This window comes from Exophiala spinifera (assembly GCF_000836115.1).
Source record: "Exophiala spinifera strain CBS 89968 unplaced genomic scaffold supercont1.5, whole genome shotgun sequence".
Lineage (NCBI taxonomy): Eukaryota > Fungi > Ascomycota > Eurotiomycetes > Chaetothyriales > Herpotrichiellaceae > Exophiala > Exophiala spinifera.
In genome coordinates, this window is record NW_015622517.1 from 1,337,572 (window position 1) to 1,362,374 (window position 24,803).

Below are 24,803 nucleotides of genomic sequence, written 5' to 3' on the forward strand. Positions count from 1 at the left end.
TAGATCACGTGATGAGGAAAGCATGTGCCCGTCGCGCAACCCCGCAAAACTCCGCAATCCTGCGTGTACTGTAGATCTCGCCAAACACTGCATAATTTTCCGTGCCGCCAATGCCGCATCACAGCGTTTTCCGGCCTTGCTCGTCACGTCGCTAGCTGATCCCGAAGTTGATCGAATCGTGGACCACGGCTTGTGTCCGACATGTGGATTGCCTCCGAACACAGCCGTCAACACGGATGATCTTCAAGTTCGGCAATTGCAGCAGACCAGGATGCGGTGCATGATTACATCATCAACTTTCTCCGAGTACAACGCACCCGTGCTCAGGGCCGGCTTCGACACGTGCACCACGAACACGAGCGTGGAGAGCGTCGTGAACAGAGTCCCGGAACGGTGATGAACGACAACACGACCGTGATCTCGATCGCGGCGGGTTCTAACCCTAACCCGACTGCCTGCCCTGCAACATCTACTCGTTCGTAGACAACATCCCTGCATATTTGTGCGGTGGAACCTGCGCATCGACGGCGCCTCCGGCTGTGGGTTGGATCTCGTTCTCTCCATCGCGCCAGTGTACCTCTCTATGACGGCGGCGGGGCATGGCCGCGACGGTGGACGTGGCATTTTCCCAGCTACTCAAGCATGGTCGGGTAACTCTCCTTGACGACGGTCAGCAGCACCTCCTCCAGTTCCTCGTCGTCGTCGATCAAGCACCTGTCCATGAAGCAGTGATATCTTGTTGTCCAGCTTGGTTGGTCAGCTCCGCACTCCTGCTTCTGAAAGGCTACTGGATGTTAAGATCCAAGGAGACCGCGGAGTCAGTCGAGCAGAAGGTTTCGCATTGCCATCATTCCCCTCAACCCGAACGAGTCGTGGATCTTTATGGCCATCGTTGTATGTAATGTCTGAAACATGCTTGATGATTTGTATATAACTTATAAAGAATCATCAACAGCGAAAGATCTAGTATACACACTTTACAAAAATATTTTTAGCAGACATGAAACGCTAGTGAAGATAACGCTTGAATCGAGACAAACTATTTATACTATAGTTTTGGTAATCTCTTATAAATCTTATCGGAACACTTCAGATTTCGAAACGATTGATAATGTTCTATTCACAGAGCGATAAATAAAGGAAAAAAAATTAAAAAATTCGAACACTAATGTTACGTTTCGCTCCACCAAGGGTGTCACTGCACATATGGGTTTCTTGACAAGTGGGAGGTATAGGGTAAGTCTGAGCGCGCGGGTAGTTGAGCGATGCTAGAAGCGAAGTGATTCAGAGTCCAAAACGTATGGGTATGATCGTGAACGAAGTGACTACGTAGTAAAGCTATGAAATGACCGTGTATATATAGTTGTTGTGGACCAGTGTGGCCCAGTATGGCCCAGCTGGGCCCCACTGGGCCACCTGGTCAAGGTCAGGATTCCCAGCCTTGCGAGCTGCTTCCTCTTTTCTAACACAACGTCCCGATCAAATGGTACCAATCCTGTGGCCGCAAAGGCACTCCTGATCTTCGATTCTTTGATTGCAATTGGCCTAGCAACATGGTAATGTCGTAGAAAACGATCCTTTGTAACGTGGTGAACACCGAGACGGTCTCCTTCAGGAGTTGGTTTCTGTACGCCGCTTTTACAGACGAAAAGCAAGCAACATCTAGTGGCTGTAAGGTATGAGATGAATGAGCTTGCATATATAGCAAAACGATGTTGTTTCGCTTTACGAAGTCATAGAACTCGATGGTATAGTGGCTTGTCTGGCCATTGAGAATGAGAAGGCAATGGGTTCCAATTGTCTGTCGTCAAGAGGACGGCTCGAAGATTTCGGTCAACCACTGGTACGTCGTCAGATCGCTCGTCCAACCTGACTCTGTTACGGCTAGATACCAATCCGTGCCTTTGATTTGCCTAATCCAAGCTTGTTGGTGGATTTTACCAGAGAAGATAACCAGCGGCGGTAGTGTAGTTCCACTTGCACCAATGCATTCGATAACTGTCGTCCATTTACGATTTCCAGGCTGTATAGCCAGTGGTTTAAGCCTCCTTTCGCTCCTTGTGACCACTCTATGGTTTGCGATGACACCCAGGATACATGTCTCATTGAAGTTGTATATGTCGTCCTCGCAAATGCCGTATTTGGAATGGTGTTGCGGACCAAAACGAACCACTTTCGAACCATTTCAGGATCCTCACACTTCTGCCGATTATAGTCTATCGTTCTAGTAGACTTAGAGCCTAGCGATAACGTCCGTTCGATGAATTCGCTTGTCCAATTCTTGCCGATGGTCTTCAGCGTTGGAATAGACGCGTCGTGCGTTGACCAAGCAAGAACTCGGCGACCTGGGTCGCGGAGGATTGGTTTGGTAGATAATCCTTTGTATCAAGATCCAATATCCACTCTACGAGGGTCTGTTCTTCCTCTAGAGTCAGGGTGTGGTTTGCAGTACGCGTTTCATTGCGCGGTTTGATGCCATTCATTCTGTTGAGGAACGTGCTCTCATCAACGTCGTACGCCTCGGCCGCTGCTCTTTTCGATTTAAATCAACCCTCTTTGTATGCTTTAACAGCTAGCTGAACCCTACCCTCGCAGCTAGGATCGTTGAGAGGCATGATGGTTGTTAAAGTTACGATAGACGTGGAGGCATGTGGCGGAGGAGTCGAAATATCTAGCCATGCCGGGCGTCTAGCGAAGGTGAGAAGTACGTTACTACCTTTCTACGTGCCAGGCCAGATCGTTTCCACTTTGCAGCTCATATTCCAAGAATCCGTTGCCTAAGAATCGGAAACGGTTCTTGTCTCTAGGCACGATTTCAAAGTCTTCCGGTCGCAGGTCTTGGATGAGACGCTTGAACAACAATGCGCTACCGGCAAAGGTAGCGGTCACGCGGCCGTCGACGGTGTTGTTTTTGTACCAGCTCCTACAGGCCCCAGTCCATGTCAATGTCTTGTGGATCTGGTCCGAATAGACAATAAACTCGTTCACGGCACTCTGCTTGGGCACGACAGCTTTGATGTCCTCCGAGGCAATCTTTCGGATCCACTTGATCATGTACTCGGCACTCCATCCTAGACTCTCCATCAAAGAGCCGTGGCCGATCAATGCGTTCGGCCCGGTGAACATGAAGTAGTTGGGCATGTCAGCCGATGCGAGTGAAAAGTAGGACGAAGGCTCCTCCGCCCATTTGTCCTGGAGATTCACCGAGTTGCGACCCACGACGGGGTACTGAGGACGATAGGAGACGTCGAATCCAGTGGCACAAACAACTGGATTTCGGGCGCTGAATTAGCTTTACCGGACCTCTTAAAAAAGGTTGTCTGTTAGAATAGGTAGATAAGCTTACCAACATCCACCTTGTACATCTTCCCATCGGCGGTGACGACGCTGTCGGCGTCAATATGTGTGATAGGGCTTTGAGTTAGCTGAACGTTGTCGCGCAAGAAGGATTCGAGATAGCCTTCGCCAGGTGTGATCCTCCGACAGCCCACCTCCCATTTCGGAATGAGTAACTCGCATAATCTCGGGTTGTTTTGTAATTTGCTCGTCATCTGTGTACGAGCAAGGTGATAGATCTGCTGATTGAGCTCCGAGCCCTTTACAAACTGTGGTATCTGTCAGCGTTGCTTTGAGTTTCCAAGGACATGACATGCGTACCATTTTGAAACTGTCGTTGATGCCGTGTATTATCTTTTTGCGATATTCATGGTGTCTCCGGGGATTGTCCAAAAACTCTTGCTTCTCTTCCTCGGTGTACACCGGGTTATATGCCGGATCGTCTTTTCCCAACAGGGACGCCGGGTTCATGGTGCTGACCACCCATGTCGGCCCTCGTTGGAAGCTCGCCACCTTCGTGCCCTGCAGCTTGGCCAATTGAGGCAGAATTTGGATTCCCGATGACCCGTTACCTATCACGGCAATTCTTTTGTTGCTGTAGTCGTAGTCGTGGTCCCAACTGGCCGAATGGACCTTCTTGCCCGTAAACTGCGACAACCCCGGAATCGAGGGCCACCTCCAGGTGCTGTATATAGCCCACGAGTCAGCTCTTCAGGATTTCAAATACTATCAATATGCCTCAAGACAGGGAACGCGAGAAGCAGCTCACTTCAGGAAACCTTGGGCTGATATGAAGATATCTGCATAGTCCTCTATAATCGTGCCGTTATGCTCGACCATTATCTGCCATTGACCGCGATCTTCTTGCCAATAGGCGCCGGTGACACGGTGATTGTACTTGACGTCCCGTTCGAGATTCCACTTCTGAGCCGTTTTCTTCATGTATTCCCAGATTTCCGGGCCGGTTGAGAAGAACCGGGTCCAGCTAGGGTTAGGGTCGAACGGAAATGCCTCCGTCGGTCAGTATCCAAAGCAATCCGCCACCATTATTGAGGCAATGGAGAACATACATAAATGTGCGACGGAACATCGCAGACAACGCCCGGGTAGGTGTTCACCAACCAAGTGCCGCCCAGCTCGGGCCTCACTTCGTAGATGGTGTGGTTGATCAGGTCGGCAAGGTCGGGGTGTTGGTGCTGGAACTTGTGGGCCAAGGTGAGGCCCGAATAGCCGGCACCAATGGTGACGACACGAAGCCTTCTGGGTGTGTATGCTGGCAGGGGTTTCAATGTTGTGCTCGCGTCTTTCAGACTTTGGGCATCGCCCACATGTGCAGTTGGCTCAGGGACCGTGACACCGACGCCCTTGATGGGGCCATTGGGCGTGCCTTTGGTTGCGCTCGTTGCAACGCCATTGGTCTCACTATGGTATGCCATTGTCATGTATTAAATGAACAAGAAGCTTTTACTACTGAAAGTGCATGGCAAGCGGTAGAGACATCAGGTCCTAGGTCCCAGGCCCAGGAATAAATCCAATCCCTCAGGCTGTTGACCGAGACTGAGGTTAGTGCAATGGACGACAGCCTTGCCGGCGGAATGAGTTGGTGGCCTGCTCCAATGCGGAAGCCAGCCTCTGGTTTTGGAGTCTCATGTGAGTGCGCACGGAGGACGGGTACCGGAGGCGAGGCGGGTAAATCCAGGTGGTGTGAGCTCCATTCCTCGAGGCAATCATCTCCCCTCGGGTAGCCTTTCGCCGAAAAAGACTCACCAATGATCTAGAGGTGTTCGACCATTTGGCCGGGGTTAAGGACGAGGAATACAGTCTGGCAGATCATTGATGATCTTGAGATGGACCAATGCAAAATCGCTCCATCGCCGAAAACTTGTCCGCACGGTCCAGGCTCGAGGCACGCGCTATGATCCCTCTACGCGCCATCGTAATAGTTTGAATCACCCGATATATGCTTCAGTTTCGAGCAGATATCGGTCTTGCGAGCCACAGTTTAGATTTGCTTATTCACCAGTTCTCTTCCACTCGTTCGTGGTCAAATACCGTTCATTCAAGTGCTCCGCCTAGGTTCAACAGCAGCACTCACCACGCAAATTGCTCCCCGCCACCAGACCATATTCCGACAGGACATGGGTTCCCTAGGGGAGAACCGCGAGTATGATGCCATACTCGTCGGTGCCGGTTTCGGAGGCTACACGATGCTTCCTAAGCTGCGTAAATTAGGGCTTCGAGCCAAGATATATGAACGCGGGTCAGGCTCTGGAGGTGTTTGGTTCGTGTTTCCACCCTTTGTTTGAGCGTTTGAAGGGTCTGACTGAAGTTTGCTATTGCTGAGCTGCAGGCATTGGAATCAGTGTAGGTGAAGCATTCCTCCTAGCTGGCAAGGAGCAAAGCTTATCCCGTCATTCAGACCCCGGTGCTCGCGTCGACAGCGACTCGCCCACTTACCAGTTCTTCGATCGGGAGATTTGGGAGGATTTCACCTTCTCTGAACGATTCCCCGGGTTCCGCGAATTGCAAAAGTATTTTCAGCATGTGGGGAGGAAATGGGATCTTCGAAAAGATATCGAGTATCACAAGAACGTTACTTCCGCCCACTGGGATGTCGAGAGTCGACGCTGGATAGTCGGCTGTTCTGACGGTACAACGACGCGATGCAAATGGCTGTTCGCGAACGTGGGCTTTGCAGCCAAAGAGTAAGGGCGTCGAGACCCCCCATACCCACAATCCTTTGGTGGAATTGACTGAGCGGACGGAAACAGGTACAAACCGTATCTCAAAGGCTCTGCCGACTTTCAAGGCGATATGTTCCACACCGCTCATTGGCCACACCACGATGTCGACCTCCAAGACAAACGCATTGCCGTCATCGGGACCGGGGCCAGTGGGATTCAGGTGATTCAAGAAGCCGGTAAACTCTGCAAGCACCTCACGGTGTATCAACGCACCCCTAATTTCTGGTGAGTTGCTTCGTATTTCAAAGTTGAACGTATTCTGAACCGCCATAGTCTACCTATGCAGCAGCGTAAACTGGATCCAGTGGAAGAACAGAGAAAGAAGGATAGTGGCGTCTACGAGGCGGCTTTCAAAGCGTGCGAGAAGACCTCTGCTGGTGTACCGTACGACACGAATGGCCGTAAGACCTTCGATGACACCAGAGAAGAGCGAGAAGCGTATTGGAATCGCCTCATACAAGACGGTGGCTTTAAATTTTGGGTCGCAGGCTACATCGACCTGAACTCGGACCAAAAAGCCAACGACGCCGCCTACGACTTTTGGCGTCGCATGGTCCTTAAACGCATCAAGGATCCCCATAAAGCCCAATTGTTGGCGCCAGAGGTTCCGCCGCATCCCTTTGGCGCGAAACGTCCGTCTCTAGAACAAAACTACTTTGAAGTTCTCAGCCAGCCGAATGTCGACATTGTGGATCTGAACGAGTTTCCTATCCAGGAAGTCAACGCAATGGGGATTCGGACCGCGGCGGGGCAAGTCGACGTGGACTTGATTGTTCTTGCGACCGGCTTCGACGGCTTAACTGGTGGTTTCATGGACATCGATCTCCAAGGAGTTGATGGAAAGACCCTGAAACAATACTGGAGTGACGGCGTCAAAACTTCCATGGGCGTCGCAATCCCCGGCTTTCCCAACCTGTTCTTCCTGTTTGGACCACAAGCACCATCAACATTCTCGTAGGCTGCATCTCCTTCTTTTGCACTTCACTAGCCGCTCTTGGTGGAGCTAACATTTATATCTTCTCAGGAACGGCCCGACGTGTATTCAATTTCAGGGCCGATGGTTCGAAAAACTCGTCCAGAAAATGCTCGCTGAGGGCATAGAGACATTGGAACCCACGGAGGACGCTGCAGACAGCTGGGGGGAGAAGATTTGGGAGCGATGGGAAGCTACTTTGCTCCCTCGAGGCAAGATGCGTACCATCTCTGTTGCTCCAAAGGTGTCTTTGACTAACATTTCACACAGCTGGTGGACCGGTGCAAACATCCCGGGCAAGAAGGTGCAGCCCCTCAGCTGGGCAGGGGGCCTCCCTTCATATATGCAGATGCTGGATGAGACTTTGGAGAAGGATTATCAGGGCTGGATCATTGGAAGACAGTCACGCGAGGTTTCTGGGTCGTAAGCCGTCCAAGTGGCTTAACACGGGTGGAGAGGAGCTTGCGTGCTTTAATTACAAAACATTACAAGAAAGGTTCTGGTCATTTCTGCATGTGATGCTTGTCTATACAACAGTTCAGCCTTGCGTAGTCTTGGGGACCACCAGTCATGTATGGTGCCTGGGCTCATTCTTATTTTTCCGGCCAAGCGATCAGTGGTCATATTCTCCGCGATCTTCCCCACTGGAAGCGAAAGAAGACGTGCTCGTGGAACACCACGCGATCTTGGCTCAATTCCAACTTCTTGCTCGGGGAACCATAGCTCAGTCTAAATCTTGCCGAGACCATACCGTGCACGTCGGCCGAATGGCCGTCATCCACCACTAGCATCTCTACATCAAGGCCGAAATTTCCCCATTGTCCAACTATCCCTTCGCTCATTCGGCCATACTCTTCGCTGGTCATCGACGGCTGTGCATTGTAAATCACGCGGTCATTGACAACTCTGATAGTTGTGAGGTCCTGCGCTCGCTCATGCAAGCCGCCTAACTGGAGCAAATGGTGCGAAGCTCCATTGATGCTGGCGGATTCGATGATTGGTGATTAGGACCTTGTGTGTCAAGGGAGGAAGGGCGGCCTGAACACTAGTATTTGGTCCCAGAATATCATGCTGAAGAGCACAACGAGATCAGGTTCTATAGCGGCTAGAGCTTTTCTCCTCGCGAGTCCTAGCTTGAACCATCGTAATTCGTCCAAGAAAGATTTTGGCCAAAAATCTTCCCTAAGGTTGAAGGGCTGATTGATGCTACATTCAATATACTAACCATGACGAAGTCATATAGCATCTCCTCCACAAATCATGCGGTCATCTCGACATAAGCACGTGCTTTTCTTATTTATGGAAGGTTGAAGTCTACCACTATGCGCCTACAGAAATCAGTATCAGCAACTCCTGTAAGGTCTGTACATGCGCATTAGAACTCACCCTGCAACTTGTCCATTTTTCAACCTTTGGACGGCTTCATTGAACTTGCTCACTCCAACCACGACAGGCTCAAGGTTGATCTTTCCTAGAATCAACAGTAGTGAATATCATTCCTTGACCTGTCAGCATTGTGGGCGCCTCACCTCGTTTCGCAAAGTCCATTGTCGCAGCTATATCCTTCCGACTGCTCGACAGCGTACCCTTGATGGATTGGTTGTTCAAGCAAAGCTGGGTAGGATCGGCATCAATGTGATATCTACCCTTGGGCGGGAGTCCGACACTGTTTCCAACTCAATTATCTTGCTTCACTCATCAATCAGATGATTCAGGGTGTTCTGGCATACCACATCACTATTCCACCGATACGTGAACCAAGGTAGTTAAGCGAGACGGGATAAGCCTGTACAGCTAGTAGGTCCCTCCAGATCAGATCCAACTGCGAACGGTCATCTCGGCTTCAAGTAGTAGCACACTTACCACAGACAAACACGCCGTGAGCACCTCCATTAGTGACTTCCAAGACCTTTTTGACCGGGTCTGGCTCGGTCACAAAATCAACAAAACACTCGGCACCATGGCTGAGAGAGAGAGACTGGCGACTTTTGCCCGTGTCAACCACAACGGGTCGTATACCCATGGCGCAAGCCAGCTGTACACCTTGAATGCCGGTCCCACCACCTCCACCCGGAAAGACGGCCCAGTCACCGGCTCTGAGTCCGGATTCTCTCAGCGAAGCGTACATGGTACCTGCAGAGCACATGGCAGGCCCTGCAACGTAGTCAGAAACTCCCTGGCCATTGCTTTAGCTGGAGAACATGAGACAGCGGTTGGTCAAGACAGGTCAAGCTACCTCAGGAATCAGCTAGGTCCACGACATTGTATCAGTGATCTGCTCGTTCGGTCATTTATTGAGGATTTACTCTCTCTGCGACGCACATGGACAAACTGTTCAGGTACAGCACAATACTGCTTGTAAGTCCCTTGCGAGAAATCAATCCACAGTGCCACAGCCACTTCACGCAGAGGGGGGAAAGGGGAACGGTACGTCCTTCCTTGGACACACGTACCGTCCACCGTCCCGCCTGTATAGACTGCTTGCGGGCAGTATGTCTCTCTTCCAGACTTGCAGGAGTCGCATAAGCTGCATGTGCTGTGGATCGGACCATATGCCGCTCGTTCGCCGACTTTGCAACTCTTCACACTTTCACCAATCTTCACGATAACTCCGGCACCTTCATGGCCTGCACAAGAAACACCCATGTCCGACATCTTCGGGAAGGCCCAATCATTCATCATGAAGTGTACATCGGTCAGACACAGTCCGGTTACATTGAGCTTGATAAGAACTTCCGTAGACCCTGTGAACATAGATCATGTCCGTCAGCATCAGCAACTAGATTGAATTTGATGACAGGCGTGAGTGATTCGAACCGATGAAGGGCACTGGAACTTTCTCAGTCGCCACGAAGAAGTCTGCCCCTTCATTTTTCTGCCCGAATTTTGTAAGTTGACATCCAAGTGTCTTCACATTGTAGCCGTTTACGCACGACAACCGCTGCCCAACCTTCCTTTGGGATCTCCATTTCTATGACCGCTTCTTCCTCCTTTGGCATGGCTTTGAGTATTTGAACAAGTATTTGTAACGTAGGTCACAAGTCGACGTCTTGTCTTTGCAAAGGCTACAGTACGAATCGCAGAGCTGACGACTACCCTTGCAACAAGACCATCAAGACCAACACCGTCGAACAATCCCGCCTCCTCTTCGTTCGCCGAAATGCCTTCTTCTTGTATCTCCCCAGCCATGGTGCATTGTAAAAGCCACCTTCGGATCCTTTCCTCACAGGCACCAACACCGACGCATTTCTCCCAACTCCATGCCATTTGTACCCCAGCGTACGTTTGGTCAATGGTGATAAGTTACTAGGACTAGTATTCTAATAGCATGCGGCAGCCGGTTTCTACACCTCAGGGCACTTACTTTGTAAAAGCAAAGCCAATCTGCTTTCAAGTTCCCCCGCTCCAGTTTCGGCGAAATGCTGCCGCCAAACCAGGGGAGTAGGTGGGTATTTTCTCCGCGACGAGCCTTTCTTCCCCGCCATCTCTTCTCCCATAGGCATCTATACCCCAGAATCCTGTGCGCAAGGTTTGAGGGGGCCCCACTCTGGCAACTACTATATTATACATTTGTCCTGACCATTTTCCACATGTCTTGGGTCTTTCTCTATCACTATCAGCACAGTACCTATTCTGTCTCACTCATTTCCAAACCCGAAGCCTTCCTCGTTTCAACTTCCAGTCAAGAATCCGTCTCATCTCACAGCCATGGGCGATGACAAGGTGGAGTCTGAGAACTGGGAGAACCCCAACGTGGTCGGCACGGAGCAATACATAGATGGTCTGTCAAGATCCTTATTCAGTTTTGGTGATCGACAGAGCATAATTGACGTTCGTGTATGACTTCTTGCAGCCGAACCCACCTGGGCCAAATATATCCCCGGAGGCTACTCAAGGTCGAGATGCTTGAAACTATCGGGAATGCCCATGGTGTCATGTATCCTTGGCCTCGCAGGGACGTGTCTGCTGTTCTTTGGCTACGACGCCGCGGTTATGAGTCTGGTCAATATCAACCCGGACTATCTGCAACACATGGACTCTGCTGAAGGTACGGACCGTGATGCCGCTCGCGTTGGAGGCATCGTGAGCTTCTGGTTCCTGGGTTTCCTCGTCGGTAAGTATTTCCGCCAGCACCGCAAGACCCTTCTCTACGGAGATAAAACTGTAGCCTCCTTGCTGAGATGGGATGTTAGGCGGAATTATGGCCGGCAGCTATGCCGACAAGATTGGACGACTCAAGTCCATCCAGCTGGGCTGCGTCTGGGGAATAGTGGGAGCCTGTCTTTTGGCATCCGCTCAGAACTTCTCTTGGATGGTGTGCGCGCGTATCATCAGCGGTATAGGCTGCGGCCACCTCAATACCATCGCCCCCATTTATACCTCGGAACTTGCAGACTACAACCTACGGGGCGCATATGTCTCGGTGCAGTTTACGATGTGCGTCGCCGGGGCGACCATGTAAGCTGGACTACTTGCCTAAAAAGGTTTTCCAAACTGACGATATTGGCTTAGGACGTATTGGATGGAATACGCCGCCCTCAAGACCAGGTCTCCTCCGTTCGCTTGGCGGTTTCCCCAAGCCTTCCAAATGCTGTTTTTGCTCTTGATTCTCCTGGTGGCCAATTTCTTTCCCGAGACACCGCGCCATCTGGCCAAAAAAGGTCGTTTCAAGGAGGCTCGAGAGATCCTCCACCGTTGTCGCCTTCGACCTTCGGAGCAAGCGATTGAGCAGGAACTGGCGGAGATTCGAGAAGCCATTCGCATCGAGGCCACATCCTCGGCTCGCGGCTTTCTTTCCATGATCTGGAAAAAGGATGCTCTACATACCCGCCGTCGTGTCGCTCTGGCCATGGGGATCCAAGCAATGGAAAAGCTCTGTGGTCCCGATGCCATTGCAGCCTACGGACCCATCGTCTTCGGTCTCAGTGGATGTGAGTATTAAATGCCCCAATGGATCCTGCCTCGTGCCCAATTTGATGATATGAGAGAAGAGAAGAAGTTTGTTTGGCTGATCCCCTGACTTGATGCCGCCTAGTTACCGGTAACTTGCCTGCCATGCTTGCCGGCTTCAACTTTATATCCTACACACTCAGTGTCCCTATCGGCATGTACTTTGTCGAGCGAGCCGGGAGACGAAAGCTGATGCTGATCGGTTTGGTGGTCATGGGATCTTCACTGCTCATTACCGGTCCACTCGCGAGAGAAGCCATCAACACACCCGAAACCCAATTGACCAAGAAAAGAGCCTACGGCGCCGCGGTGGTTGCGTTCGTGTTTTTGTATACCTGCGGATTCGGCAGTACCTGGATCACATGCTGGTTGGTCGCTCTATGCCCAGTCTGCCCGAATCCCCCTTGCGTTCCTGTTGTTCTCGACAACTTGTCCTTGTGTGACTCATGCGACGCTAACATACGTCACATTTACAGCTGGGTCTATCCCACCGAGGTCTTTCCCCTCGCCACACGAGCAAAAGGCGTCTCCCTGTCCATGGTGTCGTTTGCCATCTGGGGTGCCGTCATCAACGAAGTCATCCCGTATGTCATCAGTGCCGTGGGTTGGTGGGTTTTCATCATATTCGCCGTCATGAACTTCATCCAAATTATCCCCGTGTGGTTTTTCTATGTTGAAACCGCCCATCGTCACCTGGAGGAGCTTGACATTCTCTTCGCCAGCGACAGTCCTCTGGCGTACAAGATGGAACGTGAGTTTGCCGAAAAGAAACGTGCCCTCGGCTTTCACACTGGAAATGTGCAACTGGTGCAGACTGCCTAAGATGATATAGACCACGAAGGCTTCTCTGATCTCCCCGATGGCGAGCTCGAAAAGCAAAGATGCTAGTAATTCTCGATGCTGGCACCGGAGGTCTTGATCAACCGATTCCGACGCAGTGTCTCGGACTTAACGACAGGCTGAGCACTCAACATCAGGTCATCGATAACCTCTGTAGAGGGTTGGAGTGGAACAATTAAAAGGACTCGATAAATTTCCGATTTTGAAGTCACATAGTATCCGTAAGTACATATGTATTTCCTAGGAGTAGTGCCGACAGATGACGATAGTGATTATGAGAGACAATACTAAAGGCTTCTGGGGATGCATGAGAGACTTGTGCAATCAAAGCAGAGAATTTCAGATGCTACACTGACTAACTACTAATGGTAGATGGACTTTGTTGGCAGGATGATTACTTATCTCAACTCTTGGCACTATGGGAGAGGGATTTGTTTTACGCAGTTAGAGTCTCGGGAGCTCATTGTAGATACTTTTGTAGCGAGTTCACCGTGTCCGTGACGGTGTCGGCCAGATTCCTCCATGTAACGCCCAGCGTCTTTCTCACTTTACTGCTGTCGACCTTGTACAGCCCGGCCTCCGGATACCTACCACCGGGACTATTCTCGGTGGGTAGCTGGTCCCGGAGTTGATCATGTTTCTTTCTAATGATATCCACAAGCTCCCTGTTGCAAAAGTAGCCGGCAGCGACCAGGAACCGTTGGTCTGCCGCTCCAGGCTTCTCCAGTGCCAGAACGTGGCAGAGGGCGAGATCACGCACGTCCACCCATGTGAAGGTGGCGTTTTCGGGAATCTTCGTGCGCTTGTGTTTACCCAGAATCAGATCACGGATGATTTGGTTGCTAGTGTTAAGATTGTCCAGGCTGCCGAGGTGGCTTATCACGGGTCCCAATACCATCGGTGGACAAAAGGTGGTGAGAGAGAACGGAGGCGGGTCTTGTTGCTGCAAAAACTCCCACGCTGCTCTCTCAGCAAACGTTTTACTGGCCCGGTAGCCATTAGCGATGCTTTCCAACGCCTGTTGCAAAGTGACCGGATTCCAGTCTTCTTCGGTATACGTGTACTCGGGCCATGATCCTTTAAAAGGATTCACGATCGAGGCGAAAGAGGAAGTGATCACGACTTGTTTAACCGTGGGGGCCTTCCTGACGATCGACCTCAAAAGACCCGTCGTACCTATGATGGCAGGATCGAGGAGGTCTCGCTGAACATCCGTGACGTTGAAATGGAATGGACTTGCCGTATGAATGACCGCTTCGAATGGCGGAGTAGAAGTGAGGGCATCGTCAAAAGCGTCGTCTTGGGCAATGTCTTCCACAATTGTAAAATCCAGTCGATCTGTACCGACGCTTGGGTATGCAGCTCTGATCTGCTCGGCTTTGGCTGGAGAGCGCACCGTCGTCACCACACTATACCCTCGCTGGATGAGAAGGTGCAACACATGTGCTGCGATGAAACCAGAGCCACCGGTTAGGAGCACACGCGTCATGATTGTCTGATTCCAGGTCCTGTTGATACTGTGGTTCCTAGCTGCGTGGCCTTGCGGATGGGACGAGTTTCAACGCCGTCAGAATGATAGATCTTTGAGATCTCTCGTAGAAGTTTCTTATAATCTTAGTGAGCTACAACGTCGACGAGCCTCGGCGATGGTGGTGCGAGTTCCTACAAAATCCGGCTGTCAGGGCGTTTACACATCATTTGCCCGAGTTCTTAAGGTGCTGATGCTCCACGATTCGGCGAAGCCATAATGTACGTTCCCGGCGAAATCGGCTGATGTTATCAGCAATGGCTTCGACGTAGATACTAGGATTTAATGAAAAGGATAGTCGGGTAATACCTAGAGCGAGCAAAAGCCTCGAAGCAATGGGTAAATCTCTTGTTCTAGTATTCTTCTAGCTATGACTTCCCATACAGAATGGTGGAAGCATTTTCATCTCGGTGAATTTTTGGTATACCGCATGAATAGATTCGATGGAATCTGCAGAGCCATACCAACCAAACTTTCGGGTTTTATCCATGCTAGAATCACTGTTAGTATGGCTTTGGTTTCGACATGTCATTGACTGAGCACTTCTCACCTTGTTTGCCAGGACCATGTCAGCTCGAGCGCGAACTGTAAGAAAGCAAATGTCTTGTCGGGATCCTGTAAAGGCTCGGTGGTGAGTTCGTATTCTTGCTTCAGCTCAGCCCAGGCTTGCCGCGTTGCTGGCTCCTTTGCCCAATCGATGAAGCTAAACGTCGACCGGAGCTTTCCTTTCGGCCCGTATCTAGGATTAACGACATTAACATTAGCAAGTAGTTCAACCTGACGAGTCACCAAGACGAAAGGACTCTAACACAGCATACCCTCTCGGAACAAATGGCAGCTCTACCTCGTGGTAGATGGCGTCCTCCCGTGGTGGAAGCCACTTTACGCCAAACCAGGACGCCAGAATTGGCCATAACTTGGAGAAAGTGAACTCAGAGCCATCGGTGATGTTAAAAGACTCCCCAGCCGTGCCTTCGGTCAAGACCAACCATTCGTAAAATGTACCGAGAACGAAACCCGAGGATATAGGATGATTGTTGTCCCAAGATACCAGATCACCCGGATACCTCAGGGGCTGGTTGAGCTTTCGTTGAATGGCAGCATAGACCGCCAGCGGATAGAAGATGGTCATATCTGTACCCGCGACGGCGGCCAGAACCCACTGCGGCATGGTCACGTTGTAGCTGACCCCCGGGTGGGTTTTGGCATACTTCACTAATAAATCCTCTTGGGTGTAATAAAAGTTGGGCTCTAACTCGACCCGAGGAGCTCCTTCAGTGAGAGGAACATTGACGGGGCCTTGATGAACACCGTAATTCTTTCCTCCCGTCTGAAGCACGATTCGCCTGGGGTGAACATCTGTTTGGTCCAAGGCGAACAGAAAGTTCTCAAAAAGCCGGCCTGCATGGAACTGGCTGTTACAACGAGCTCATCTGCGTGCGTGTCGCGTAGAAGAAGTTTATGTCTCTCACCGTTCGTTTCGGCCAAGTGATTTGCATCGCCAAACACCTTCGAATCGGCACCTTTTCTTGCAACCTGTACATAGCCGAAGTAGAAGATGTAGTCACTGAGTAGGGAGCAACGTCAATTCCTTCCCCATTACGCTCGCAAACAGGAACTGGGGAGGGTACGCCTTACGCGTGGACTTTGTGCTTCCGTAAAGCACTGGCAATTCGATCGGGCTCCCAGAGCAAATCCACGGCTACATGCTCGACATTCTTCGCCTCGGTGGTTGGCGGCCTCCTTGACAGGGCATATATCTTCTCCCATCGGTCCGGACTGGAGCTGAGCACATCAACCACGGGTTGGCCAGATTGGCCGCTGGCGCCAACAACAATGGCTCGAAGATTCTTCCGAGCAGGATCAATGACGGGCAATCCGCGAAAGACGCCTTCGGAGCGGACCTGGTACGTCTTGCTTGTCGGGTGAGCCATGATACTATTGGTCATCTCAGAACAGGAGATGGACTTGCGATCATGCATATTATAACTTCAAAATATACTCATCCTCATGGTCGAAGGACCAGAACCAAGACTGGAAAACACTCGGCCAGATGATGTCAATGCCGGGTTGAGGTGACGTTGATGCCCATTTCTCTGTGACAACTATTCGGCGAATTCGACAGACGCCATGTTTTATTTAGGAGATGCTACCGACTCCCGACTGTGCCCAAGGCTTAATTCGGCGAAACTAAAGGTGATTGCTAATCCCTACTTGAGTTGATGATCAAGACAAACATCAGGAAATGCATTATTGGAGCAATAGCCCCGCTATCCTTGCCCGTAGTTTTTTGCTGGTAATTGTCACCACAGGTGACATCTCTTTGGCAATTGTTGTGGACCCCTGCTCAGGCTTCGCCAATGTACTTTGGCCAATTTGGACTTGGGTTACGAGCAATCCATCCACCGTCGACGAGAAACGCTGTGTTCAGTCAGTGAGTGATCCACAGACACCCAAGTTGGTACGGGGACCTCACGATGGCCTGTGATATAGGATGCTTCGTCTGAAGCCAGAAAAAGTACCAGCTGAGCCACCTCGTTCGGATGGCCTCCACGGTTCATGGGTATGCTCTCGAATAAATCCTCTCTGAGCTTTTCATTTTTCAGGGTTTCTTCCGTCATGGGAGTGCTCATAAACCCGGGACAGACCGTGACCGCACGAATTCCGTCCCTTGCATGGTCCATGGCGATGGTCCTCGTCAGGTTGATCAATCCGCCTTTTGCGGCATTGTAGGAAGAAAGACCATAATCTCCACCAATGCCAGAGATACTCGCGGTATTCACAATCACTCCTTTTCCCACCTTTTTCATGTGCGGAATAACGGCTTTGGCGAGGTAAAACGCGCCACAGAGGTTGGTCATGATGACTTTGTTGAAAACGTCCACATCATGTTCGACCACGGGCACTATGGGGCTCAACATTGCTGCGTTGTGGAAGAGGACATCGATTTTCTTGAATTTTGCAATGCAAGCATCGACGGCGGCAAAGCAGGACTTTGGGTCTGATGTGTCCTCAATGTCAGTGCAATCGTACGATCCGTATCAAGGTGGACAAATTATGAAGAGTGAGGTGAGACGAATATATACCTGAGACATTGCATGGATGAAAGTGAGCGTTCGGACCAAAGCGCTGCATTGCATCTCGTTCTTTCAGATCGGTAACAAAGACAGTGGCACCTTCACCCAGGAACCGTTCGCAAGTCTGTGCTCCCAGTCCAGAGGTACCCCCGGTGATAAATACCACGGTCTCGTTGAAACGTCCGCCCATGATATCAGCGATACAACCGACGACTAAGCAGCGTTGTTGTCCTATTGTAGTGGAACTTCCAGAGACGTTGCATTTGAGGTGATCGAGAGTGTGTGTATGTCTTCGACGAGGCCTAATGATCAGGCCCGGTCCAGGCTCACAAATGGTTTGGAAGCTTCGGCGAAACAACCATCGTTGAGTACGCCATCTCATGTACCCCAAGATGTTTCGTGGAGCTCGATAGTAAGACTCTAGCCTACCAGCTGGAGATTTCTCTCTCCGCAAGCGCCTAATGGGGTTTCGACGCCGTTGGCTTAACCAATGCTGTTTGGGACCTGGCCCAGAGTTCGCCGAAAAGGATGACCAGGAGCCAAGAAGATATCTGCAATCTCACAAACATCAATGGTACTGTAATCAGACGTGGACTCTGTGTTCAAACAGACCTCCACGAAGCAACTCGAGAAAGGACGATCGCTTTAAAAAACTCTGCCCCAACCACTGGTCTGTTTCAATAATGGCACCCCTTTTGATGACAGGGTAAGAAACTATTTCCAACGGAGAGGTGCTGCTATTCTAACCACAGCATAAGGGTCGGCCTGATCACCGGAGCAGCCTCTGGAATCGGACGAGCATGTGCCAAGGTCCTGGTCGAGGAAGGATGTACGAGGCTCGTGCTCTCGGATTTGACTGGAAGTGGCCTTGAGGAGGTCTCCGATGAGCTCAAGAGCATCGAACCTTCCGTGGAGACGGTTCTCTTCATCGGTGATATGAGCAAAGAGGTCGATGTCAACCAAATGGTCGAGGCTGGCGTCGCCCGATTCGGCGCGATTCACTATTGCATCAACAGTGCCGGCGTAACTAGTAGACCCAGACTACGGACACATGAACTGGAAACGAGAGCATTCGATCAAGTCATCAACATCAACCTCCGAGGCTTGTGGCTTTGCGAAAGGGCGCAGATCCGCCAATTCCTGAAGCAAGAGCCCACGCTGAAAACTCGCAATCGTGTCGAGGGAATAGCGACCCAGCGAGGGGCTATTGTCAACATAAGCAGTATCTTTGGTCTCACCGCGCACGCAACGGCGGGGGCTTATCCCGCTTCGAAAGCCGGAGTGTTGGGTCTAACCAGGACGGATGCGGTGGCGTACGCGACTGACGGGATCAGAGTCAACGCCATCTGCCCTGGTTTTATCAACACGCCGTTGGTGGGAAAGGCAAGCGCAGCAGGCGCCGACTACAACAAGCTCGTCAGCCTGATCCCATTCCGACGAATGGGTACTGCTGAAGAGGTGGCCGAAGCGGCAGTGTGGCTAGCAAGTGAGCGAGCAAGTTATGTGAGCGGTGTTGAGTTGCCGGTGGATGGTGCTTGGGTTAGAGCGTGCAACACATGATTTAAACGGCAACCTGGAGTACGGTATAGTAGAACATTGCCTGGGTCTTTTATTTACACCTCATGGCTCTTATCTGCTCTGAAACCCATTGAATTCGTTCGACTTTGGAGATCGGAATATAATATTTCTAACGGAATACCTGATTAGCCGAAAGAAGTTCGAGGACCAGTACTAAGTAGGACGCGGCAGGAGACTCCAAGCGGACAAGAAAGCAAGAAAAGAGCAAAAAGGAAATTTGAAGTGATGGTCACTACGACGGGTCGAATCGCGACCTTGGCGTTCATCAGTTTGAACTAATATTAGCACCACCTGTTACCGAGTTATTTGGCGCGCTGAGAAGAGTCGCTCAGTGGGAAGCGTAAATATTGATTCCAAACGAGGAAACATCTGACGAGTTTGTGAGAGTCGATATTCAAGACAAAGCATTAATTGACCTCATACTGACCAACTAATCTTGATTGTGGACTATGCTTATGTTGTCCTAGGAAGCTGGATTAGGTACTTCCTAGAGCTTCTACTTCTTAGATGTGGGACAGATCAAACAAACCTTCCACAATCCCCAGAAGGCTGTGTGTATCTTAAGCACAAAGGAGCATAATCTCTAATCAACATTTACAGGTGTAGGCCAGTTGAGGCCAAAAACGTGCGTGGAGCTATGCATTTGTTGTACCTGATATTGAAAGTGGATTAACTAAGTCTAACGGTGAGTCACCTGCATTTTTAACCTCCCTTGAGAAGTCGTTACCACTTTCCGGCCTTGCCAATGAGTGGATGGCCCTTTGTCGACACCTGCTTGTTGCTCCAGACTTCGTTTAAATTCTTCCCTCGAAAACTCTTGGGTGCCAGGGTTAATCGTGAACGCGGGTCACGAAATACCCATTCCTTGTATAGCAAGATGTCGAGGGCATACACGGGCGATCGAGCCGGACCTGAATCCATGGAAGATGATTCTTGCGGATCGTCCGCTGGTAGTGTCCAAACGCACTCTAATATTGCTATGACCCGTTGAACATCACCCACGCGCGAAGTGCTCCATGCTTTGTCGAGTTTGGTGCGAACAAACTCATTGTCCTCTTTGTGCTTGACCGCATAGCCGATCACCAAGAGCGGCCAGCATAAATATTGGTCTAGGAGGCCGATAGATGGCCAAGATCAAAGCTGATCCACCCTTTCGCAACGGGCTGCTGAACGCCTGGGTCGACTCTCTGAGGCTCCAGGGAGATTGTCTTGCAGAGCAAAAAACCTTGCCGGGGTTGGAATCAACCTTAGATCTGCAAGCTGGTACTGTACTGACTATCCTCGCACAAGAAACAGTCAGCAGGATGACATTTCGCCGAAATGTGTTGTGTTGGCTCGGTCAGTTCGGCGAAATTGATGAGAAGGTCATGACTGTGGATATAATTCGGTCTAATAATTCGGTCTAACTCCCCTCCATCAGCAAGAGTTTTGATATTTTCGTACTTGGAAGTCCAGCTGCCCTCGAGACCAAGAAGTTACCACGGGCAAGTTTTATGGTTCTCGATAGAACGACAGACGATTATATCAAACTACTACAAGTACAAAGCTGGAATTGATCATATGGAAAGAAGGAGTTACTCAGAGAGGCTTCTGACTGAATTGACCTTCGCAATTGTTCCATGTAGTAGAACAATCGGGACCCGACGTCTGAATGTGCGGTGACCGAATAGGAATTCTTATGTTGATGCGTAGTGATCCATGATCTAATCTCCTTGATGCTGAAGCGGCGTTTTGGAAGGGTGAGCATGAGCATCCTCCCTCAATTGTCCTCCGGGCCCAAGATCTCTGTCCCCAGATCGGTGTCAGCCTCCAAGCCTACGAAATAGGTTTTCGCACTCGGGGGTCCAATAGGCTCAGGCGACCCCGTTAAATGAGAGTGCGGGGTTCCGGTTTCCAGACATTAGTAATAGCAGTGGCCACCGCACCTGCAACTTTTGTCTCCCTCAGCAGTACAACTTTAACTCGCCACCTTATGTATTGTGATCATCAGTTCGCCAGAGCTTGGAAAAGAAAATCATCGTCCCCTGCTCTGAATACCAGCTGTTCATTGTTCACTGCTCAGGAATGGAGCAAAGCTCGAGTCGTGCGTACCGTCGGCGAAAGCGCAAGTTGGCGTGTAAATACTGTAATTCTCGCCACATACGATGCAAGATGCCAGAGACATCCGCCAGCCCAGGAAATTCCGGTCAATATCAATGTCAAGCTTGTTTGGACGCCAATAAAGAGTGCAATCTCGGAACACTTATTAATACAACGACAAGTACAATGGATCAAGAATTCCTCCCTCAGTCTCGACAACCAACACCGCGTGAAAGAGTTAAAGCCCGCCTGCAGAGGAGGGGCACCTCCGACCACCCGCAACAACAATCACCCACACAGCCATCAGAGCACTACAATCACCAAAGCACGCAGAACAGCGCCGCACTCAGTCTATCAGCAGTGGACGAAGAGATTTCATTTTCGCCTCGCTCCAAGTGCATGCCGCCTCAGGAAGGGTCGGAGATGATCCTCGTACGGTTGACTGATACGCCTCAGGAGGACAACAATGACCTTGGTCAGGATCAACCTACCAAACCGACCGACCGAGTCCTATATTTTGGAGACGAGTCGATCTGGTCTGATAGCCTTCGAAGAGCTCGGAGCAGCAAATCCCGATATCCTGCAAGCCCACAGCTTCTAAGCACCCGATTATTGGTGGACAGTAACAACATCCATTATGCGGTGCCTCCAACAGTCAAGGATCAGCCGCAGGACATTCCTCAGGATGATCTCGATGTTCGGCAGGAAGAAATGAAGTTGCTCCAGAGGAAAGGAGCCTTTTCTCTACCACCTCCCAACATCCAACGGAAACTTCTCGATGTGTATTTCACCTGGCTATATCCCTTACAGCCCATACTCGATAAAGAACAGTTTCTCGACGACTTTGACAGGGGTCAAGCACCCATAATTCTTCTCCAAGCATTGCTATTTGCCGGCACGACCTGCTGTGACGAAAGTGTCGTCGTCCAATTTTGGCCCAGTCGCCGAGCTGCTCAATCCACCCTGTACAAGCGGGTCAGGGCGCTGTATGATGCGGATCACGAACAGAATCGGGTCACGATCGTGCAAGCTCTCTTCCTCATGTGTTTGTGGTGGGGGAGTCCCATGGACAAAAAGGACTTTAGACACTGGTTGGCGGCATCTATCCATCTGGCACAAGTGACTGGCATGCATCGGTCGTATGATCAAATTCCCCCACGCTACCATAACCATAGACATGGTAAGAGCACGAGTATTGACTGACTATTAATTACCCCTCAGGACCAAAGACTCCCATCTGCCCACCAAAGACAGAAGGCTCTGGAAACGTATCTGGTGGACGTTATATGTAAGCCATACCCATTCGATCGCGAAAGCCTTGCCCTGTCTACACACCGAGACGGTTCTCTAAGTTTATGCTTAGGTCCGGGATCATTTCGATGCTGCGTCCGTAGGCCGGCCCATGATCATCCATGACGACGATTGCGACGTCGAGCCTTTGTGCCTGACTGATTTTGAATGCGACGAGAATGGAATGCCACCGGTGGGAGCTATGTATTGTATCGAAATGACGAAACTGGCGACTCTAAGTACTACACACACCCTCTTTGATAAAGTCTCATGAAAGCAGAGAATCCAAGCTGATATGCAAAGTCGGCCGAGCCATTCGAACCGTCCGATCCAGTCAAAGTGACAGAGATCCTCCCACGGACTCCAAAGGAGCCATTGATTACGATCTTTCGGCTTGGGAAAAGCAGCTGCCCGAGCAGTTACGATACCACGAAGAGGAGTGTAGCCCACAGGCCAAGCTGTTTGCAGCCATGCTAATGCTGGCCCTCCAGTATGTCATCTACTAGTACTCTGGCAAAGAAAGTTTTGCAGGGTGGGAAGGCGTGTGCTGATGAAACATGATCAGTTTCTGCCGGATTGTCCTGCATCGAAAAGGCTTCCTGGACTCGACGAAACACGAGAACGAGACCAATTCGATGGCCCCAGCGTCTGCGAATGTTGTAACTCGGATTGTCGAAGAACTCCTGAGCGAGGGTCTTCTGCCGCGGACACAAGTACATTTGTAAGCTGTCATGTGGTTGACTTGCGTTGGTCGATTTTACCCACATTGGCACGCAAAGCTAACCTTGATTTGTCTCTTCTGCCGGACACAGAATCGCGGTGATTTTTGCCTCGTTCACGATCCATATTGTTTCGATGGAGCAAAGCCAGGGCGCACGCCGGCGAGTCCTGCAACACAAGGCCAAGATGTGCCTATTAGGTCTTGCCGAGTTTCGTGACTATTGGCCCTTTGTGGACTGGATGTATCGACTATTCAGTGGTCTCTTGCACTGGCTCGAGGTCGGGGACAGTAACACCTTGAACTCCCCCTTTTTCTCCTTCGAGGGCCACCACAACCAGCCACTGTGTACAACCACCCAGCTTCGTCCAGAGCACATGCCTCTACAAGCTGCCGCCGCCGCCGCTGCGGTTGAACTGACGGATAACAGCATCACAGACGTTACCACCACTACCCATGGTGATAACAGCACGGCCGTGTCTCTGCCGCTCTCGTATGAGCAAGATGCATGTTCCATGACCGATGCTCCGCCCGATCATTCCGGCATGCTCCAGCAATTCATGTCCGGCATGTTGACATCAGACAACTTTCTGGACCCGTTTATGCCACTGGAAAATCTCGATTGGGGTGATATGATCCCAACGTGGCCAACTTAGCCAGCATAGCCAACCTGGCAGGAAATCTCATGCTCCGGACTTCATGCTCTTACGTAGGGATGCTGGAAAAAGATCTCCATCCCGAGAACCTTTCATCTTGCCCCAATGACCGGGTGAGGTGGGGTGAGCTAGGGCTGCATCACCCTGTTCCCCGATCGGGGGTTTACAGACAAAATGCCGAGGATGCCACATGTCTTCCGTCACAATCTCAAACTGGAAAAACCTCTCGGGTGTGTCTGTTTTCCCATCCTTCCATTGCCTCGCCAGCTATAATCCCATGCATATAGCAATCACCGACCAAGGCATACGGACCGGTATTCTTTGAGATCTCAGGGTATGGCCGCAACATAAACGGCACACTGCCTCCCATACAGAATCCAGATCCCATTGTCCAGCTGAGGCAAGTCGCCTAGTCCTATGTAGTCCTTGCCCGTGGTGAAGAAATGCTGGTACTGCGTTGCAATGAAGACCGATTTGCGGAAGTTTCGAGTCAGAATCTGTCGCCGCGTCCATGTCTGTGTCCGTGTCTAGTGGCTGAGTAATCCATCTCCGGAAGCGCAAATACGTTGTTTCATCTGTACGCTTAGCCTTACGGATTCTTTCGCCGTCCTGATGATCTCTGATCGTGTCGCGAATCATAGTGCGCCAATATGCATCGACTCGTGTGCATCCCGTTGGGTAAGCCGAGGCTTGAGACTCGCTATTGCTGCCGGATAGAAGTTGCCACCCCCCGAAGATGTCAGCCTCGGAACCTTCTCCCATGGCAGTCGCGATGTCCTCGACCTTGTCGATGGCAAATCCGTATAGACTCAACTTGCCTAGGTTAAATGAATATCGCAGGGGGTGCATTCGACTGGCATTGAAAGCACCTGAAGAAGTAATACGTTTCAAGTTGCTCTGGAAGAAGAGGAATCTTCCAGCTTGTTCATTAGGGAAAAAATCCATCGCCCACGTTAGCAGACCACGCTGGTATAACCTCGGCCCCGTCAAGGCACGGAGGCTAGTGTCAGACCTGATGAGAGCCTCTGTACACC

At 50.8% G+C, this 24,803-nt stretch overlaps 9 protein-coding genes across 9 annotated transcripts; 4 read left to right on the forward strand and 5 right to left on the reverse strand.

Annotated features, from left to right (window-relative positions):
• Nucleotides 1–2,294: 2,294 nt before the first annotated feature.
• Nucleotides 2,295–4,772, reverse strand: PV08_07046 (uncharacterized protein; the record flags this gene model as incomplete). The annotated part of the gene is made up of 6 exons (XM_016381378.1): nucleotides 2,295–2,532; nucleotides 2,717–3,269; nucleotides 3,347–3,605; nucleotides 3,658–4,021; nucleotides 4,106–4,347; nucleotides 4,407–4,772. 6 exons carry the CDS (start codon nucleotides 4,770–4,772, stop codon nucleotides 2,295–2,297), a joined length of 2,022 nt encoding a protein of 673 aa, XP_016234480.1.
• A 702-nt stretch (nucleotides 4,773–5,474) lies between these two features.
• Nucleotides 5,475–7,480, forward strand: PV08_07047 (uncharacterized protein; the record flags this gene model as incomplete). The annotated part of the gene is made up of 6 exons (XM_016381379.1): nucleotides 5,475–5,617; nucleotides 5,687–5,700; nucleotides 5,756–6,041; nucleotides 6,108–6,305; nucleotides 6,354–7,034; nucleotides 7,105–7,480. 6 exons carry the CDS (start codon nucleotides 5,475–5,477, stop codon nucleotides 7,478–7,480), a joined length of 1,698 nt encoding a protein of 565 aa, XP_016234481.1.
• An 870-nt stretch (nucleotides 7,481–8,350) lies between these two features.
• Nucleotides 8,351–10,052, reverse strand: PV08_07048 (uncharacterized protein; the record flags this gene model as incomplete). The annotated part of the gene is made up of 10 exons (XM_016381380.1): nucleotides 8,351–8,381; nucleotides 8,440–8,524; nucleotides 8,583–8,719; nucleotides 8,784–8,847; nucleotides 8,917–9,229; nucleotides 9,290–9,301; nucleotides 9,376–9,419; nucleotides 9,507–9,797; nucleotides 9,871–9,928; nucleotides 9,987–10,052. The coding sequence occupies 10 exons, from the start codon at nucleotides 10,050–10,052 to the stop codon at nucleotides 8,351–8,353; spliced, it is 1,101 nt and encodes a 366-aa protein (XP_016234482.1).
• Nucleotides 10,053–10,761: 709 nt separating this feature from the next.
• On the forward strand, nucleotides 10,762–12,825 carry PV08_07049 (uncharacterized protein; the record flags this gene model as incomplete). The annotated part of the gene is made up of 6 exons (XM_016381381.1): nucleotides 10,762–10,834; nucleotides 10,907–11,167; nucleotides 11,247–11,511; nucleotides 11,566–11,984; nucleotides 12,089–12,371; nucleotides 12,480–12,825. The coding sequence occupies 6 exons, from the start codon at nucleotides 10,762–10,764 to the stop codon at nucleotides 12,823–12,825; spliced, it is 1,647 nt and encodes a 548-aa protein (XP_016234483.1).
• Nucleotides 12,826–13,303: 478 nt separating this feature from the next.
• Nucleotides 13,304–14,332, reverse strand: PV08_07050 (uncharacterized protein; the record flags this gene model as incomplete). Its single annotated transcript, XM_016381382.1, has 1 exon — nucleotides 13,304–14,332. One exon carries the CDS (start codon nucleotides 14,330–14,332, stop codon nucleotides 13,304–13,306), a length of 1,029 nt encoding a protein of 342 aa, XP_016234484.1.
• A 403-nt stretch (nucleotides 14,333–14,735) lies between these two features.
• Nucleotides 14,736–16,305, reverse strand: PV08_07051 (uncharacterized protein; the record flags this gene model as incomplete). Its single annotated transcript, XM_016381383.1, has 5 exons — nucleotides 14,736–14,862; nucleotides 14,922–15,110; nucleotides 15,190–15,772; nucleotides 15,844–15,938; nucleotides 16,010–16,305. The coding sequence occupies 5 exons, from the start codon at nucleotides 16,303–16,305 to the stop codon at nucleotides 14,736–14,738; spliced, it is 1,290 nt and encodes a 429-aa protein (XP_016234485.1).
• Nucleotides 16,306–16,718: 413 nt separating this feature from the next.
• PV08_07052 (uncharacterized protein) lies at nucleotides 16,719–17,638 on the reverse strand (the record flags this gene model as incomplete). Its single annotated transcript, XM_016381384.1, has 3 exons — nucleotides 16,719–16,792; nucleotides 16,848–17,372; nucleotides 17,458–17,638. The coding sequence occupies 3 exons, from the start codon at nucleotides 17,636–17,638 to the stop codon at nucleotides 16,719–16,721; spliced, it is 780 nt and encodes a 259-aa protein (XP_016234486.1).
• Nucleotides 17,639–18,131: 493 nt separating this feature from the next.
• Nucleotides 18,132–19,008, forward strand: PV08_07053 (uncharacterized protein; the record flags this gene model as incomplete). Its single annotated transcript, XM_016381385.1, has 2 exons — nucleotides 18,132–18,154; nucleotides 18,201–19,008. The coding sequence occupies 2 exons, from the start codon at nucleotides 18,132–18,134 to the stop codon at nucleotides 19,006–19,008; spliced, it is 831 nt and encodes a 276-aa protein (XP_016234487.1).
• A 2,283-nt stretch (nucleotides 19,009–21,291) lies between these two features.
• Nucleotides 21,292–23,769, forward strand: PV08_07054 (uncharacterized protein; the record flags this gene model as incomplete). Its single annotated transcript, XM_016381386.1, has 6 exons — nucleotides 21,292–22,244; nucleotides 22,327–22,393; nucleotides 22,469–22,634; nucleotides 22,678–22,885; nucleotides 22,961–23,116; nucleotides 23,208–23,769. 6 exons carry the CDS (start codon nucleotides 21,292–21,294, stop codon nucleotides 23,767–23,769), a joined length of 2,112 nt encoding a protein of 703 aa, XP_016234488.1.
• Nucleotides 23,770–24,803: the final 1,034 nt, after the last annotated feature.